This window comes from Charadrius vociferus, unplaced genomic scaffold (assembly GCF_000708025.1).
Source record: "Charadrius vociferus isolate BGI_N301 unplaced genomic scaffold, ASM70802v2 scaffold90, whole genome shotgun sequence".
Lineage (NCBI taxonomy): Eukaryota > Metazoa > Chordata > Aves > Charadriiformes > Charadriidae > Charadrius > Charadrius vociferus.
The window spans coordinates 8,035,119-8,054,320 of NW_009647222.1; the positions used below are offsets into that span (position 1 = coordinate 8,035,119).

Sequence of the window (19,202 nt, forward strand, 5' to 3'; positions counted from 1 at the left end):
TGATCGCTCCCGGGCTGCCTGGCCAGGCAGATTTCCCTCCTGTTCCTCAGCTGGCAATGCAGACTTTCTGCGTGCTGTTTGCCTGTCCAGCTCCTCCACGAACGCGTGCACACGTGTGTGCTTGCACCTCTGTAGCTGTGGCGGCACGCATGCTCGGCCGTGTGCGCCCAGCCAGCCCCCCGTGGCAGAGCCGGCGCCTGCACGTTGGCAGTGCGCTACCCCCCTCGAATCCCCCTCTTCTCTGGGCTATATGTGGCATTTCGAAGCTCCGACAATCTGCTCCAAATGTTTTCCATATTTGTTCAGCCTCCTTGATTCAAATACCAGGAACAACTCAGCCAGCACAAAGCAAAGCTTTGGGGGGCAAAAAAGCTCCCACCCCCATCAGCGCGCGCACACACACACACACGTGAAAACCTAAAGTTCATCGGCATGGGAAAGGAGGAGGAGAAGAAACCCCAGCACAGCACATCCCTGAATAACCAGAGCCAGACAGGGAAGGCACCCGAAGGGGAGAAAAGCACCGACTCAAGCAAGACGCAGGAGTCCGCGATGAAGAAGAAGAAGCAGAAGAAAACCAAGGGGGATCCCAAAACTGGCCAGGAGGAGGAATCCCACACTTGTTGTGGCTGCCGTTTCCCGCTGCTGTTTGCTTTGTTGCAGCTGGCATTAGGCATCTCTGTAACAGTGCTGGGCTTCCTTATGGCAGGCATCAGTTCTTCTCTGCTAGTCAGAGACACTCCATATTGGGCTGGGATAATTGTAAGCATAAAGTCTGTTTCTCCATAAAGTGCCTTTGCCAACATTAATGCAAGCTGCATGATGCTCCACTTTAGACTAACCCACTGCATGCACAACACCATTTGAGTTATGCTAACTATAAATATTCCTGGGATTAAATGTCTGGGTATACTTTCCCAAGGAAACTGCTCCTGCAGAATAACACGATCTTTCATCTTCTTCCCTGAAATACCCAACAGACCTTAAATAAAATACAGGGTTGCTGTTCACTAGATGTATGTATTAGCTTGTGCTTTGCAGTGAACTCCTGCCTGGCGATGCTGAAAAAAAAATGTTGATTACTTACGCTGCCTTCCCTCTTTCCCCACCAAACCCTAACGATCAGGTTTTAAAAGTGAGAGCATAACTCTATAACTCGCAACTTTTAGCCGGGCGCATTGGTAATAGTGAGAGGAGAGAAATGGCTGTCTTTCTTTTGAGCTTCCTCTCTGTGCTGTGTTGAAGAACCGCTGTGATTTAACCCCTTACCTCCCTGCCCTTCCCCGACTTCTCCCCTTTGGAGGGAGAGACCGCGGGTGGCCGTGGGGAGGGGGACGGTGCTGGCGGATGGGTAACATGGCAGGGGAAGGGAGCCCCGTCCTAGGGCCCGCCGGTGGCTCCCGCCAAGTCACACGCAGTTTCGAGTGACACGCCAGCCTCGCCGCACGGGCTGGCGGGGACAGGGTAAAGGGCAGGGTCCTGCTGGGCGTAAATAGAAGGCATGGCCGGTGGGGAAGCCCGGGCTGGTCCCCGGCGCTGGCCGTCCCTGCGGAGATGTTGGGAAGAGGTGCGGGATCTCAGTGCCGTGTGCGGTGTGGCCCCTCGTGGCTGTGTGCTCAGGGACGTGCGGTTTGCCTGGGGAGAGTCAGAGTCGGTGATTATGAGCCTGGGATGTGCCATGGATGCAATTTAGTATGCAGGGTTTGTTGGTTTTTTTTTTCCCTAGGCAGCGGGCTTCAGGAGAATATATACTGATGTGTTAGCACTGTTTTGGATGTTGTTAGACTGTAAGAACTCCCAGCAAATAAATTTGTGTTTAGGTACTTTTGGATTTCTCGAGACTCTAAACAGCTGTGGGAGCATCTCCCATCAATGTAACTCTTTGCCAGCTGAAGGATTATCTGAACACCTGAACTGTTTGGGGTTTGCTGCTTTAATGCTGTTGGGTCACCCTCCAAAGAGTGGGAAGGGCAGGACCTGAGCTCCGAAAGGAAGTGCTCCTCTTATTCACCTAGCCCTTCTTGTTTCTCTTCTGACCAAAAAGGTATCTAGGAGTTTAGCAATGTTTCACAGGGCGAGAGTCTGCCCTTGCTCACGAGGACAATTTCCCCCTGGGTTTTTGCTGTTACAAGCCAGGGAGGAGTACAGATGATAAAATAGCAGCGTGTGACATTTTCACTCCTACTGTTTATTTGGGGATCCTGGAGGTCAGGTTATTTCTTCTCCAGGCAGCACTTGTAGTATCCCAGGTCTGAAATAACTTTTTCACTAGAAAAAACAAGACAAAAAAAGAAAGAGTGAGCTGGACTGAACTAGCGTACGGTCAGGGATGTGAGAAAAGCCATGGAAGCAGCCCTTGGCCTATGTGAATGTCATCAGCATCCGTCTGAGATATCCGCATATGCCTGATCTCCCTTGGGGGGGCATGAAACCCCACCAAAGTCACTACTTTCTGAAGACTGAGCTCTAATCCCTCTTGTTTTTAGCAGCAGCCACCCGCAGTAGTGACATTTAGATGCCCACATGAGGCAAAGCTCAGTCGCTTTCAGAGTTCCCCCCTGAAAAACAGGCAAAACTCGCCATGTGTGTTCCTGAGCTAGTCCTCAACTCAAAGCAAAACTCAGCTCTCAGCTGTGGTGGCCATGTTTTGCACCCACCATCCAGCCAGGATAACCCCTGTGGAAACGCATCTCCTGGGACTGTGCTGGCTGTAAGGGTCAGGGCTTTGTTTTGCTTCATCTTACAGGGTGCCCCAGCTATTGGGAAGACCAGTGCACCCTGTGGGCTGCTGGTAGGGACACGTGGGCTGGGGTTACTGTGCCTACAGTTTGAGTTAGACAGTGACTCTCACTCACCTTGGGTATTCTGGTGCGATGTTGAGCCACCGGCACATTCAAGTGCAGGTTGATTCCTTCCTGGTTCAAAATGGCTTTTGGTGCCCCTCTGCTTGCCTGCTTGCCCTCAGGGTGATGGCAGGGACCATGTGGTGGGGGAACGCGGCCAGGCAGGCTCCTGGGAAGCCACACCACTCTCCTGCACCCTCAGCCCAAAGCAAAAAAAAGAGAGGTCTGATGTCAGCAGAGAGGGTGGTAAAAGGGAAACTGGTGCTAGAGAGGTTGAGGTGGTGGTGCAGCCCCAGAGCCTCCCAGCAAGAGAACGTGTGTTGAGCACTGACCATGGCTGATGCACCACAGGAGTAATGCAAAGTGTATGTCTGAGGGGCAAAATGCAGGAGGTACAACATGATGCTGATGTTGCATTTACTTTGTTCCCATGATGTGATGTCTCTATGGAGGTACTTGGTGCCCACTGGGACATCAGACGGACATGGCCGGGAGCTGCTGAGCTGGAGTTTCTGGGTGTGTGGGTCACAGGGTGCTGCTGGTGAGCTGTGGTGGGGAGCATGCTGAGGACCAGCCTCTGGAGAGCTGGAGGGAAACTGGTCCATGAAGGAGGATCTTTGGCTAGGACATCCTGTGTGTGGCTGGACATCCTATGGGCTGGCTCTTGGGCTGCTATGGGAGGCTGCATGGAGGGCATATAGGTCAGGAATGGGTGACCCTTGTGCTGCTCAAGAACAAATCTCATGGCAGAAAGTGACTTCCGGGAACTCATTTATTCGCACAGAAATGAGCAACAGAACAGAAAGATGTGGTGTAAAATACCAGAGCATATTTGTTTTAGTATCATCCCACTCAAGTGCTCTTTTTAAAGGACTTGATTAGTATTCAGAATCAAGAACTTAAAAAATCTATTATCGAGACCTTTTTAGCAACATTAGAGATAATGGGAGAAGCTCATTCCTGGTGTTACTCCTTTGGAATTACACCAGGGCTGGATTTGACCCCACGGCTGTTAATGCAGGATGACAGAAAAATGAAGGAAAATTGCTAATGTGTTAAATAGACCCTGATTGATTGAAAGGGGTTTTTTTCTTCTTTATTAGTGGCAAAATGGTGACACTGTTCCTTGCTGAAAATCAAGTGCTTTAGTGCATTACCATGAATGAAAAAGAACTTATTTAGAGAAGCAGCTAGAGTAAAATGCTACTGAGGAAAACCATGCCAGGCTGTCCGAATTAAACCAGTTCAAAACCTGACCACCTAGGTTTGTGAGGATAGGGCATGCCAGGGATTGGGTTCACCATCCTGTGGAATAAATGTTGCCAGTGATCTGCTGACAGGGAGAGGAGGACATCCCCGACACCGAAGGGGTCCTCCTCGAGGGACGCCTGGCACCGGCTCTTCCCTGCTGCAGCTCCTGCAGAAGGAAACAATACAGCTTGCATTGTATCAAAAGCGTTTCGCCGTGAAACCCAGTTAAAACCTACTGGTTCGAAATGCGTTTCGTCTGAAATCCGTGGGGCATTAGTCAGAAACCAAAGGAAAGGTTTATGGACAGAAACCATGGAGCCTACGTGATTTACCACTTCTGCTTCAGCTTCGACAACCTTTTCCCTGTAAAAAGCCTCTGCCGCATTGCTAGGCATAGGCAAATAAATGCAATTAAAAACAGTGAGGGTGGCATTTTTTTCGCCTACCTGTAGCCATTTACAGAGAAGGTGTCCAGGTCTGAAGCGGCTGACCGACTCCTCCCTGAGACCTGTCTTGAGCACCCAAAACTGCAGGCTGGACCACAGCCTCTTCCTTCTTGCTGTTTTGAAGGAGCTTGGACAAACTCTTCACAAATCCACCCAGGAGTGCAGGGCTTTATTTTTTTTCCGTCTCTTGCCACTGACTTGCTGCCTAGCTTTGGGCAAGTTACTTAACCTTGCTAAGACTTTGTTATTTCCCCTGTAAAGTGGGGTTAATAATGGTTGTCCGTCACCCCTTGCTTTGAGATCTTTGGATGAAAAGTGTTGCAGAAGCAGTAGATATTAATGGTATCCTTTTCATTCTTTTTCATTAGCGTGTGGCCTTTTGACACCCAGAAGAAGAAACGATGTATTTCTCCTTGAAAAATCTGCTCTCAGATTATTTCCACTGTGATCAAAAGTAGAGAGTATCAGAGTTTTCACAGGCAAGCTCCCTTTCAGCCCCATTTTGCAGACTCAGGCAGTTAAGAAAGTTACAGAAATGCTCATCAGAAATGGTTATGCAGAGTGTTTATTATTTCTGTCATAAAGTTATGTTAGAACCATATATACATATGGATGTACATAAAATCGGGATTTTAAAAAACATTTTTAAAAGACCTGTTTCTCCAGCGGCTCAAGGCAGCAACTGTGGCTCCAGTCGTCATTTGTTTTATTGCAAAAAGTGTCTCAAAAGATCTGCCACGGGCTGAGCTCCCAGCCCAGGAGCTCTGATGCTTGTCCCTGCTCAGGCTCTTCAGGGCAACATGTCCCCAGGCGCTTCCCCAGGCCAGAAGGTCCCTCAACTTTACCCAAGGGACAGCCATGGGTCGCGGCTTCTTGGCATCAGCGTCCAAGCGTTGGCTTCTCCGCCCTGGTGGAGTAAGGCTGGTGCGGGGCTTTGTGGTGCAAAAGGCTGGCAGACTTTTAACTGAAAAAGCAATTCAAGTATTCTTCATTTACCTGGAGTCAGAAATGTTTATGACTCAGTTTTTATATTTTTTAAAAAGAACCTTTAAAAAGGTTTAAGCCAAAATCTTCACCAAGGGAAACAAATTCTTTGCTTCGAATGTCTCACAGACAAGGATAGGTGAGACAAATGAAGACCCAGCGATGGCCAGAAAACCCAAATGTGAGGGACAGCTTGCAGGAGATGAGTGGCGAGGGAGGGTGTGTTGTGTGGTGGCACCAGGGAATGGTGCAAGACAACCTGGACTGGCGGAGGAGTTTGCCTGGCTTTCACGCTTGGAAGATCTTTTGACGCTTAGTACAATGTGGACAGCAAACAGCCAGGACTATCTCCCAACGCTGCGTATCCCTATCAGATGCTGATAATTGAGATGTTTGTTTAATTGATGTACTTCTGCATGAGAGTCTGGCTCAGATGGTGGGTCCTACCACTGACTCAGCACATGCTCATGGGCTGGTAAACCTGAGTCTTAAAATCAATAGCGCTGCCTGTAACAGGCAGTGCTGTCGCAGCCTCTGCATCTTTAGCTTGTCAGGGTTTGTGTTGTTTTGGGGCTGGAAGGGCAGGAAGGTGGTGTGACAACCTCCCCACACCCAGCACCCTCTTGGTCTTGTACAGCTCTCAGCAAAGTTGCTCCGGCATCCCCAGTTCCCACGGAAGCAGCAAGGCCCCTAAAATTAAGCTGAACATTGGAAATGGTAGAAGATGGCAACATGGAGAGGCCAGGGGTTGGGATTTTCATCCTGAAAATGTGTACAACGAGGGTGATATGTGTGACCGTTAAGGAGAAGCTTTGAGAATGTTGTTGTGAGATGGATGCTGAAAGGACGAAGCATTGTATACAGTCATCTGGGGAAGAAAGGATGATACCATGCTATAAAGTGACCTAAATTACAAATTGTGTCCTGATGATTAGCTGAGGTTGGTTAGACCCGTGATCCTCTGGACCAGAAGGGACCAGAAAGAATTTGCTGTACCTATAGCTGTTCCTGTAATTTAGATAGTTTCCCTGTCTCAGTGTAACAAAGCAATTCAAGGGCCACGTTGTCTCTGACAATTTCCCCACAGATGAGGCTCTGTAGATGTTTCCACCTAAGAGCCTTTCTGCAGATGGTCTCTCACATGATAAAACAAGGCAAACCTGTGCAGGCAAACCCCTGTCAGCCTCCTTGCCTTTCTCTTTCTGGATCTTCCCACCTGCTGGATGTAACATTTTTCCATGAGGCCTGACGCTCCAGCTGCATGGTGGTGGCCCTGCCAAACATCAGACAACTGCTTTATGCGTGAGGCAACCTTTTTATCTTCCTAGAGAGGGTCAATAATTGGGAAGCATCCTCAGCTAGAGCGAGAGGCAACTGATCCCTGTCCATATTGATATGGGGGATGACTGAGTGTTTAAAAAACCCTGAAATGTGTTCTCTTTTAAAGCCTGAAAAGAGAGAGACACTTTCTTGTTAGCCCCGGCCCCTCGCTGCTTTTTTCTGTTGTTGCTTTTGACACCTTTTCCTGCAGCAATTGTGGAGGTGGCTTTCAGTCAGACTTTACCTCCTATACAGCCTTGCTGGGTTTTTAACTTTTGCTTGTTATTAGGGAAACCGATTTCAATTTTTAATAAAAGGTGACACTTAAAAACTGGTGCCATCAAAGCAGCTAATGGAAATTATAGTCATGCAGGCATCCATTTTTTATACGAGCTAGCTTCAATTAGCCACGGGCAAACATCAAAAGATTCAAGGGGGAACTGCCTTCAAGATGACCCTCCAAGTTTAGGTATTTAATTGAACCTTCTCCAAAGTATGCGAAACTCTGGATGGTATGCAATGAGGTGCGCTGCATGAAATATGCTCTGGTGAGGTTTCCAGTGCTTGTTTATAGCCATATATGTATGTAACACCAGAGCCATATACTTCAGAGCCCTCTGCCATTAAATCTGATCATTTTCTAAGAGTAACTCTGCATTGATGCCTGATTAATTGAAAGTAATACTTTTGTTTTGATCAGGTATAGAGTGGAAATTTTTGATGGGAAAAAAATGTTGAAATGTCACCTTTCATAATGGTTTGAGAAGGCAGCTGCACACCAGAGGTCTGGCTGCTGTGCACACCAGGTCAAGTGCTGATCTAATCCTGGACACCTCTGTGGTTTAGCCCCCTGGTCTAGCTACAGCCTCAAGGGGAAGGAGGGAGGAAATCACAGTTCCTGGCTGGATTATATTTGTGCCAAAAGCCTAAGCAAGATTTGGAGAGAGAGACAGGTTGTTCAAACAGGTTTCCTCAGCCTAGGTAACCTTATGACTATAGAGATGATGGCTTTCCATAGCTTCATAGTCATGGACACATCTCAAACCATGAGTCGTGTTCAGGTAGCACACTTAGCCATGCTACACTTCTTACATTGCAAGTCACTGCTGGCTCTGGGACCTTTTAACAGGTTTTTTTTGTTCCCTCGGGTGTTTGATCACCCAGCACCGTATTTCTGACTTAACATCAGTAATGGACTGCTGCTGCAGCTCCTGGCTTTGTAAGTGATGGTAGACTTGGCAGCGCTTTGCCAAGGGAATTAAATCTCATCATAGCACAAGCGACAATTTTCACTGCTGAGCAACTGACCTAAACATCAAAGATCGTTACAGAAAAGTATGGTTTAATTTGATTATGAATGTTCTTGCAGGCTTTTGATTACTTTCCAGTATTTAAAAGAAAGTTGTGTATCTGTCATAGTGTGTTACTGCATGGTTTGAAGGGACCTGTAGTAAAGACATCATTATTTTATTCTGTAGGTGGGACAGGGATGGTCAGTTATCATGGGGTTTTATGATTGTTAAGAGAATGATTTCCTAGATGACCATGGCCTTTGCCTGCAACCACAATGTACATGTTTATCATTATTAGATATAGCTATTATTTCTGGAAGCAATTTATATGCAACTAGACTGTCCTTAAATCTAACAACAAACTCATAAGAGGAAAAACCATTAAGGTCCAATACCTCTATGCGGCAGACTGGCTTCTTTTACACGTGGTAGTGAGACCCAAGGCTGATGAAAAAGCTGCCTGTAGCACCCGCTTTCGTTGCCATTTCCTCAAACCTCATAAGGCAAATGAACATCAGTGTCACTGTCGCTGTCTGCAACAGCCTGTACAGATGTCTGGTGTCAGAGGTGATACTGGTTCATAATGGCAAAGCCAACAGGAACATTTTCTTTCTTGCATCAAAGTCTGTGTCCAGTGAGTTTGTCAAATTGTGGATAACACGGCTTCTCCAAATGTGTGGAGGGAAGCTAAGCCTTGCCATATCTGATAAGACGGGCGAGTCGTCAAGCCAAGTATTGCCTCTGAGGGTAAGCCAGAGACTTCAGAGATAGCTACCAGAGATAATTTCTTTACCCTTGTCCCTACAAACAGAAAGATCCAGTCTTGAAGTAAGCAACTAGGAAATAACTTGTCCATAGTGGAAATTTCTTCCTAATTCTGTTCATAGCGGTTTTTCCCCTGAAGTCTGAGACTTTAAGTTCTTATTAAAAAGGAAGACTCCACCTGTGGGTCTCAGCAATGCCATGTGGCATTGCACTGCCTATATTAGAGAGGTATTGTCCTCCAACATGTTTTCTTTCTGCCCCTAAAGGTTGTTGCAGGAGGTTCTTGCTAACAAGTCCCCATATAAAGAGTAGATGAGCTACTATGTCTTTGTGAGTGTTTGCAGCATTTGTCTTGTGGTGTGGCATAGACCCAAGATGCTCCTTTAATCCAGGTTTTTGCCACCTTCCTTCATGTCTTGGTGGATGTTGCCAACTCTCCTGCTTTACCAGCCTCATGTGCCAGGGTTTCCAAGATGCTCTGGGTAGGAAGCGCTTTGCTGGAGAAAACCACCTATTCTATAGCAACACTTGGGCTAAAACTTTAGCAATAACTAAAGAAAAAACAGTTTCACAAATATACAAGGGAGAGATGCAGACAGATTAGAGCAATCTGTGGTTTTGAAATCCTTTGAAATAAAGCAAACCACATTAATATGTCAGTGTGCAAAGAACGAGTGCAAACCACAGTGGAAATTTGTGCCCTATGTGTTCATGTTTCCTCCAATTCTGTACATTACATAACCATCTCCATCACTGCCACGGGGTGTCCTTGTGCCACTCATACACCTTCTGCTTAGTCCTTGCGGGACCAGATGCGAGTGAGCCACAGGAAGATGAGGACAGGGAGAGCTGCTCCCTTGCCCCGAGCCTTGTGGTCTTCAGTGGGTGGCAATGTCTGTGGGCTTCTGTCCAAACACCCTTCTGCATTGCCACCTGTGTTTGTTCCTCTCAGAGATGAAGAGCCTGTTTTTCTTACCCGTGACTCTTTTCAGAAGTGTATTAAGTTTAGAGGGAGGGACAGGGCTGGCGAGTGCAGGAGGATGCTGGCACAGTGATGGGCAGGGTGACAGCCCTCCATGCTTTGGTGGAGCTCTTCAGCACAGCGGATCAGCTGAAGTAAAGCTGGTGGTGTGGGATTTTGCGTACAACAAAGCTTGATATCAATCCTCTTTTTTACTGCTTGGGTTCTGGTTTTAAGATGGTGGAGATATGTAAAGGCCCGGTCCTTGCAAGTGCCGAGTGTGCGTTGCGGTATGGTCGCAGTCTCACTGTTGAACCATCTGTTCTGCAGTGGTGTGCGAGGCTGCAAGCTGTGAGAAACAGCCAGTTGTGCTAGCCTGTGTGCGCGTACGGGGAGAGCTGGTTTGCCAAAGCCCTGAAGAGCCAAGGACTACACACTAGATCTCTGTGGGCGCAGGGTTCCTCCCGGGAAAATCAACTGGGACCCACTCCTAAACACAGCTGGACTGAAATCTGTCGTATCTTAATCCAGTTCTCACAACAACAGACTCTAGCCCTATTTGGGGTGGGGGCCACCCAGAAAATGCCTACTCCTATTTTGATTGTGGTTTAAAAACATCAATTCTGAAGTCACTTTTCATCCCTGAGATGTTCCAGCCCAATGGAAGGAACGTCTACTGCTTCCTGCTAAAAAGAAATAGTATTGAAACTTTTCTAGAGCATAAACTTTTAAGGTTTTCAGCTGGCTCTAGTAAAGAGCTATTTTCCCTGGATTGTGAATTGGGGGATTTCACAGGGCATGCCTTAACCAAAATTAAATCTGTACCCTTCCTAAATATGTCTGTATCACATTCGGATCTTTTTCCAGGCAGTACTTTTCTAAATTTAAATTCTTTCCTTGGATAACCTTTCACATCACTACCTATTCAGCAAAGGGTGTGTTAGTCTGTCTGGAAAATTTTGAAATGTAGGATCTTGAAATAAACTTGAGTTGAAATTTACTCAGCATAGAAATGTATATTTCTAGATTTCCAGATAACCGTTACAAGAGCTGATCTAATTAACTGCTGTTCGGCAGCTCTTATAGAATCTATTTTATTTGTATAACAAATACATATTGATTGATGGCAAGCAAGTGCTAAAGCAAGTTCAGTTGTGCTTTGTCAATAAGGCATAGGAAATGTATGCTTCATGCTGGGATATTGCAGTGGCTATTGAAGCCCTAGGACGCAGGATTACCTAATGCTACTTAGCAATCAGCATCCACAGCATCTATAACGTGCCTGCTGTAATGCAGCTGTCTTAGTCACTTAGTGGGTCCTAATGGATATTTACCAGAGGATTTTTAGAGTTATGCTATTACACTTCACAGGTATAATTCAAAACTGATCTATTAATAGTGTATAAAATAGAAGCATAAAGCTGTTTTCTGTATAAATGTTTCACACTTCAGTTTGCTCCAATGAGTGAATATACCTTTAAAGAACTGACATGTAAAACATATATGGGTCATAATTTTCAGCAACATTATTTTTTAACATCACATACAAAAATACACATCTCTGTTAAAAAAAAAAAAAAAGTTGGTGTATTGTTATAAAAGAAATGCTTAAGCCTTCTGAAATATCCTGGCCAAGACTTGCCGGAATCCTGACCCAGTGTAATCTTTTATAAATACCTCTCTACAAATGTGCCTCTTCAAGTATTCCCGAGTATATTATTTAAATCCCAGAGGAACTTTAGAAAGCGCATGCAGGAATGGAAATCCTTTTAAACGATACTCTTTTGTATGGGAAGCTTTCTGAAGAGGGAGGTGTGATCCCACCGTGTTGAAAGCCGATAGGGCTTTTGCAGAAGTTGTACGAGGCACTTGATGGTAGAGAGAACATTCCACCATTGGTATCTGGCTCAGCCCTCGGAAATGAATGCAGCTCTGTCATCTTTCTGTGGGAAAATGGGAATGGGAATGGGAGAGTGGGCACAGTCCCATGATGTCTCATGAGAGTAACCTGGAGGCAAATCTGGCCCTCGGCTCATGCAAGTGTAAATGCCCACTAGGGTAGCTGAAGCAGAGCAAATTTGATTTACTGCTCATAACAAGATCCTACAGGACTAGATCCCGAAAATATTACGTGTAGCTTTGACGCGAGCAGCCCCTTTGATTTTGCATGAATTTGGGGATCTAACATTAAGAGAGTGTATTTAAGCTTTTTTTTTTTTTAGTTCTTGCTGCAAGTTCTTTCCTTCAGCCACTACTGCCACTGGGGGAGTTTATCATTTGGATATTACTAGAGATATGATCTCCTTAAGATTTAAGTTTTATGGGCACGTTAATTGAATTAAAAGATTAATATATACTGCAAGGGACCAAGGACATAGGCGATTAATCCTGAGAAATAAAACATGGTTGAGTCACATAGAAGCACTATAGGGCAAAAAAAAAACCCCAGTGCTGAAGGACCTTTGATGGGAAAGGTTGTTTTTTCCCCCGACAACCCTGTCAGCTATGGCTGTCAACAATAAAAAGAAGAAAACAAATAAATTGGAGGCCGTGTGTAAGTCATAAGACCGGAATATAAATACACATGACATGGAAAGGAGTAAATAATACTGACGCTTTCTTTAGAAATGTTCTCAGGCAATACTTCCTATTCATGTCTTACCGAAATGACAAGAAATAAAACTTTATGGGGAAAAGTGTTATTAATCACACAGGTTTCTTGAGGGACATGACTATCCGTGTGTTGAGAGGCACTCTTCCTTTACAGGGCAGCTGCCTACTGCCTTACACCAACAGTGCAGATATAAAGAAAACTTTGGTATTTTATTTATCAGATCATGAAAGAAATGCGTTTAACCATTGCTGCCTGAAAGGACAGTTACGCATTTTTCATTGCAGGTCAAGCAGTTCCCCAAGGAGCTGGAAATCTGGATGTGAACAGCACTGCCACAGAGTGCAGCGAGCAGGAGGGGACGGGGCAATGAAGGAACCCCGCACTCCTGCAGGCATCTCCACAGCGTAGTCCCACCCCTGAGCAAAGGCAACTCGTGCCCGAGTCTGGCCTGAGAAGGCAAATCCCACTGCTTTGGGAAAGCAGACAGCTTCAAATTAATAAGAAGCCTTCAAAACCCCCGAAGTAAAAGGAAGGGGGAGAAAAAACCCAGATTCTTATTGTAGTCACTGGGAGTTTAGTAGCTATCATTTATAATCAGGACGCTCCTAGCAAGGAGGCCAAGGCTTGTTCCTGGCCCCATGTGAAGACAAGCCATAGCACCTCTGAAAGCACGCTGGCTGATCTCAGCCAAGGTCCCCACTAAGGCTCATCACACCTGGGCCTTTTTTAAAGGTGTGATATGAAGTGGCAATTAAAAAAAACGCTTGTATGCCATCGACTCAACCTGTTTTTCCAAGGCAATCCAAACACGCATGGATTCCTCCAAGAGTAGCTCCAGCCACCAACACCACTTTCTCCCTCTGCGGGTGCAGTCAGGACTCCTCTCATTCCCTGATCCAGCCCCACAGCAGCACAGGGAGCCCCCACTGGGTGTCTGGGGACCTGGCTCCTCATGTCCAGGCAGGGTTGAAGCTGCCAAAAAGCAGTAGTCCTATCGCAGAGCTGCGGCTCCTGTGTCTGCGAGGTCTGCTCGCTGGTCCTCCAAAAACGTGGGAGAGGAAGGCACTTGACTGGAGTGCTTAGCAGTATGGGGGGACCTAGAAAACACTGCTTGAAAAAGGAAATTGTGTTTATTGGGCTAGCTCCTCAGAGCAGGATCTTCCCTTTGTATGTGGCTAGAGAATACCTACCAGTGAATGTCTGCTCCTGCAAATAAATCTCAATCTTCAGAATTAATAATATAGACAGCTAAATGAATAATAAAGTGCATAAATACTTTTCCATTACTGTTAACCCTCAGCAATTACTGCCACAGGGCTAAAATGCAGTCTCAGATTGCAGAGGCGATGTCTTCTTTGGTCAGGTGTTCACTCTAGGAGAGGTTGAAAACCTCTGCTATAAACTGTGCTGCTTCTTATCCAGCGGCAGCTATGGTTGCTGATTTACAACCTGCACTGGTGACATAAAAACCCTGTCAGCACCCAGTGGTACGTAGGATGGTGGTCTTTGGCTCGCAAGCCCAACGTCATAGGTCTTCTGCTCCTTTTTCATCATTAGTTAGATGGACAAAAACTCGAAACGCATCCTACAGGCTGTTGCTGAGCTGTGTCTTTGTAGGTCTGATTCAAAAAGTCCTCCTGAGTTAAGTTTTTTGTGCCTCGGTGTCTGTAAAGTGAAGGTTAAAGCTCTTCCCTCCTCACACGTGTATCCACACACACGAGGCTCTTACATGCATGGTTGCAGCCCCTACTCAAACCACTTCACTGACACACTGCACCTTGAGTTACGGTCCTGCTAAGACAGAAAGGTGTTTTGGCTTGAAAAAAAATTTATTTTTGTAGGTTTTTCTTTTTTAACTTTGACACATTTTACATCTCTTCCCTTGCAGGTCTGTGTGGTGTCCTTAGTGGGACTTGTTATGCTTTGTATTTCGTACCAACCTGATGAGAAGACATGTGTGCAGTTCACGGTAAAGGTACCTTGACTTTTTTTTAATTTCTTTTTCCTCTCGTGTCGTTAAATATAATCAGAAAAGTTGGTACTGGGGATATTTTTAAGACCACATGAAAAGAAAATACACCTGAAATGCAAGAATGGTTTTCTGGTATTTTCCAGGCAGTTAAGGAAGAAACTGTAGCCTATAAGGGGAAAATTTAATAACAAATATTTCAAATCAGAACAAGATACTGGTTTATTTGCCATGTTTTAAGAAAATCAAAGAGATTCAGATCAACAAAGCTGAAATAATTTGGGAACTGTTCAGTGAAAGGCTGAGAGTTACTGATTAAATAGAGAGATTCATAGAGAGCTGGGTAAGAAGTGAAGTGGCATAAAATGGATCCGCTTAAATCAAGTTTTAATTTTTAATGTGATCTAAGGAGCATCTCAGCATCTTCCCAGAGGTTTCGCTCCTCACCATGAAATAAGAAACTGCACAGGCACAGGCAAATTAAAAAGGGTGGCTGGGAGTCTCCCCCTTCCCACCTTTATGGCCGGGGAGAGGGAGGCTGTATCTGTGCACCGGCAGCCGTGTCTCAGCGCACGGTGCTTTGAGTCAGGGTCAGGCATTAGTGAACACGGGAAAGCATTAGCAAACCATGGGGACAAGCATTCTTCCACCAAGCAAATTCCCATCCAGGCATTGCAAACCATGCACCATGCCCCACCTCGGGTCCCAAAACTGCGCTTCGGTGACACTGGTAAGAGACTAGAAAAGAAAGGCTGAGAATGCTTTGTTCCAGATGGGGCATTTTTAATGCCATTTTTCTGGGCTGTTTATCCTTATTATTGTAATTTTCAGGGCTCTTAATATTTTGCAGACACGTAATAACCAAGAAAAATACCGACACAAGCAACACAAAATAACGGTGATTACTAATTGCGAAAGGCAGAAGGAAATCAAATGCAAGGAGCGGCTTTTCGAAACCTGGCATTCATCCTCCCTTAGAAATTAGGGCCCGGTGCCTCTTTTGTGCCTCTCTCAGTCTTCTCCCATACTTACATAAAGAAACAGAGAAGAAGAACAATTGTTTCTGCCCTTTGATTGCCTTTACATTCTGGCCCATCACCTTTACACCCGCAAGTAAGGGTTACGGCTGCCCAGGGAGCTGCTGGGCTGGGCGGGAGCTGCCACGCCAGGCTTTTTATTGCCTGCCCTGCAGCATTAAATTGAACTTGGCATCCAAGCAGGAAGGGAGTCATCCCTCGTGGCGGGAATGGCGCGTCGGGCTGGGCAGCTCAGATGTCCCTGCCACCCTTAGCAACACCACCCGCCCTGGCAGTGAGGAACGGGAGCCATCGCTCCCACCAGAAAACAAACATATTCGAAGTGCTCCCTAGGCAATGTAAAATGGGTTATTCCTCATCACCTGGCAGAATTAGAGCTAAAGTCTCCCTTGAAAGACTTTTGGTTCAGTCAATAGCCTGTGGACTGTTGCCTACCTGAAGCACCCTCCTCCCCAAAATCCACCTTCCTGGCATTTCCTGTTGCAGCATGCCACAAATCTTGACCATTCTCAGGCTGTTCACCTCTCCTGTCCCACGTCCCCACCGGGAACTGAGCCGTTATCCCACAGTGCCTCCCCTCCTCTATCCCACAGCGCTTCCCCTCCTTGCTGCCTGTCCAGACAAACAGCTTCTGGCTGAAGGGCACGTACCTATTTTAAACAAAGTAGGAGTCTCCTCCAGGGCTTTGATCACACAGGACTCATCTAAATCTCCAGTATCACTTCTCAGATCTTCAAATGTCAGTTCAAGTCTTCCTCTGAACAAAAAAAATGAACATTAGCTATTCGTCGACAAGGCTGAGGATGCAAAATTACAATCATGAAACAAAGCCAAGCAACTTGGGTTGTTCTCGCCTTCCGGGGCCGGGGGGGCTGATGTTTCATCCAGCGCCATGGTTGGGTTCAACCCTATCTGCCCTGACTGTCCTCCCAGGGACTTACTGCCCAGCCCAGGTCCTGCCCTCATGCTGGTGGCTGGTGCCCACTGAGGCTGCTGAGCATCATCCTACAAGAAAATCTTGGCCAGGCTTCCCTGGAGTGCAGTAAGCACCCCGGGATCCCTTGTGTAGCCCAAGGGTCACTTTGGAAGGAGGACCACACACACACACAGAGGTCTGGGGGATTTTAGTCAACCCCTGAGGTGACCCTATCACCACTGCAAGTGACTCCTTTGGGGTGGGAAATGGGAGCAGACCCATGCAGTCCTCTCTGCCTTCCTCCCTCTCAACAGCTGCTTCTTTCATTTCACACTTGCATGAGCCCTGGATCCTGTTAAAAAAGGAGGTGTTAGAAACGCTTTCGGCAGAAGTCCCTCCCTGAGACTACCACAGGTATCTGCAGCACCCTGTGTGTCCATGAGAAAGGGAGACTACCGCCTCTGGGAAGGTGGCTTTGCTCTTCGGTGGGACAATGTCAAGTCCCAGGCTGAATTTCTGTCCCTCCCCATTTCTGTGTGTGCAGGAAGCACGCTCTGCAGTACAGCAAAGCAGCATGTTACCTGTCTATTTAAAGGGGGAGATCCTCTCACTTGTGAAAAAAAAAGAGAGAAAAGACCACATAGGAAATTCTTGAGTTCATCTGTGGACTTCCTGGTTTATCTGCTAATATTTGACAGATCACTGCGGTGCCAATCACGGTATCTCCCACGGTAGCGTGTCATCCTCTTACTCCTGCTCACCCAGCCCCAGCAGCCCACGCCGTGACACACACCACAGTTCCTGTTCCCTGCACGGGCTCGCAACTGAGCCTCCACCACCTTCAAAAGGGGTCTCCTGGATCCACATCTGCACACCTTTCTGGTTTCACCTCTGACAACTATGGGAACACTTTTCCATAAGGAACTCAATCCACCTTAGCTTATTTATTTTCTTTTTGGCATGGAGCAAAACTATTGCCAGTAAATATTGCTAAAATGTTTCTTCCTCATATGAGGAACCCGAAGGAGGATGAGCTGCCATGCTCTGACCTCATTGTATGCCGTCTCTCCCCCGCTTCCCGTTTCTCCTTCTATTTAAACAGCAATCACAGTGCCTATCTCTCTGAGGCTGTTAAAAAACAGTTTTCCAGTGGCAAGTTCTGATTCGTGGGCAGAGCTCACTACATGGTTGTATTTGCAATGTTGAAGTTGCCTCCAGGTCTGGCATGTGATTAATCTGCTGATGGTATCTCAGCACTCATTGTCTTGTGCTCCCCTCACAGTCAGTATTTGCATTTGGCTCACCTTTGATATTTGGAAATGTGTTCATTTTCAGCGGCTCGCAGAGAGATTCCTCTGCAAACATCTTGTGAGAATAATAAGCCATTTGGAAATTGCCCTATGTCCCCATGCATCTCTGTTTGCCTCTGAGGATTGCTGTAAGATCTGCCCTTGTATTTGGTGCATTTCGAAGGGATTCTGAGATTTCCTTCCCTTTAGGTACACAACAGGCAAATTCTTGCTTACAGTACCCAGAGTGTAGCTTAGGCTGTGGATTTCGTGCTATTTTGTCCTGACTTTGGATAGAAGTTGGCAGCTAAATAAAATACCTGCCAGGGAGAATCAGGCACATCGTGTAGCCTTGGCTTAATATCTCATTTATTAGGGAGGCCTGATTCTGTCTCCTGCTGGTCTGAATCCAGGGACTTCCAACCAGTCCACTAGCACTTCTGCATGGCAGAGCAACTTTTATCCCTCAGAGAAGAGGAACGGTCATCAATGTTTGTCCATTTTCCGTTTTCCCCATCAAACACATTTGCGCTGTCTTTTAAAGTAATGCCATCACCTTATGAATTACCACATCTTTGTTTGGAGCGGGTCCATCAGTCTGTAGCGCTCCATTTTCTGCATGCTTTATATGAGGAGGTGTCCCCATTTTCCAACTTCACCTTTCCCATGGACCTTTACCTTGAAAGCTGCGGGGTAAAGTAATTGCATTTAATAAGAGCCACCCTCATTTTGAAGCCACCCTCGGTTTAAGGCTGCAGGGGAAGTCATTAAATTTAATAGTAGCCAAGTCTTGGAAACTAAGATCTTGATGTAAGAATTCAGTGATATGAGGGAAAAAGTGTGTGTAGTGCTTTAAGATCTGCAATAAGCCCAAATGTTTTTTTTCAAGCTGGCAACTGAATAGGAAGATTGATTCACACTGTAGATACAAGACAAATACACCAGGAGTGTGAATTTTATCAAGACATACATACTTGGAGTTTCAAGGTCATAAAAATGCTTTTATATTGATAGTTTGCTTGCGGTACTGAGGTTAAGAGAGAGAGAGAGAAAGAGAGAAGCTACTGTTTAAAATAACAGATTCCCAACCATGCCATGTGTCTGGCAGATAAGACGCCAAGAAAAATAAATGTTTTTACAGTGCTGAACAGAACCAAAAATGCTATTTTGGCTAAACACAGAATGTGACTTTAATATACATTCACACATATTTTGTATGCAGCACGGCACCTGCCAGTTCCAGCTATCAAAAGCGAGGGAAGTCCATATGCTCTGGTATCCAAAGGTCTCAGGTGGAACCTGGAGTGACAAAGGCTCTGACTCGCTGCCGGTTTCCACGCATTTGTGGGGGTGGACTCTGCATAGCTGCCCTTGATAAAAGCCACCCTATTTTAAAGCTGCTACTGGTGTAAGGAGTAGGGAGGTTGTGTGTGACAAGCAGACCCTTGTCCTTCTCATGCCATAGCAGGGGTGGCATCGAGAAAGGAAAGGCGCTCACCGCGCTTCCGTGCACTT

General features: G+C 46.2%; 1 protein-coding gene across 1 annotated transcript in view; it reads left to right on the forward strand.

The window, feature by feature from the left end:
- Positions 1-285: 285 nt before the first annotated feature.
- The window catches only part of SSPN (sarcospan), a 19,977-nt gene continuing 1,060 nt past the window's right edge, over positions 286-19,202 (forward strand). The window contains 2 exon segments of the mRNA XM_009879681.1: positions 286-762; positions 14,365-14,451. Coding sequence (XP_009877983.1) covers positions 286-762; positions 14,365-14,451 — 564 coding nt within the window.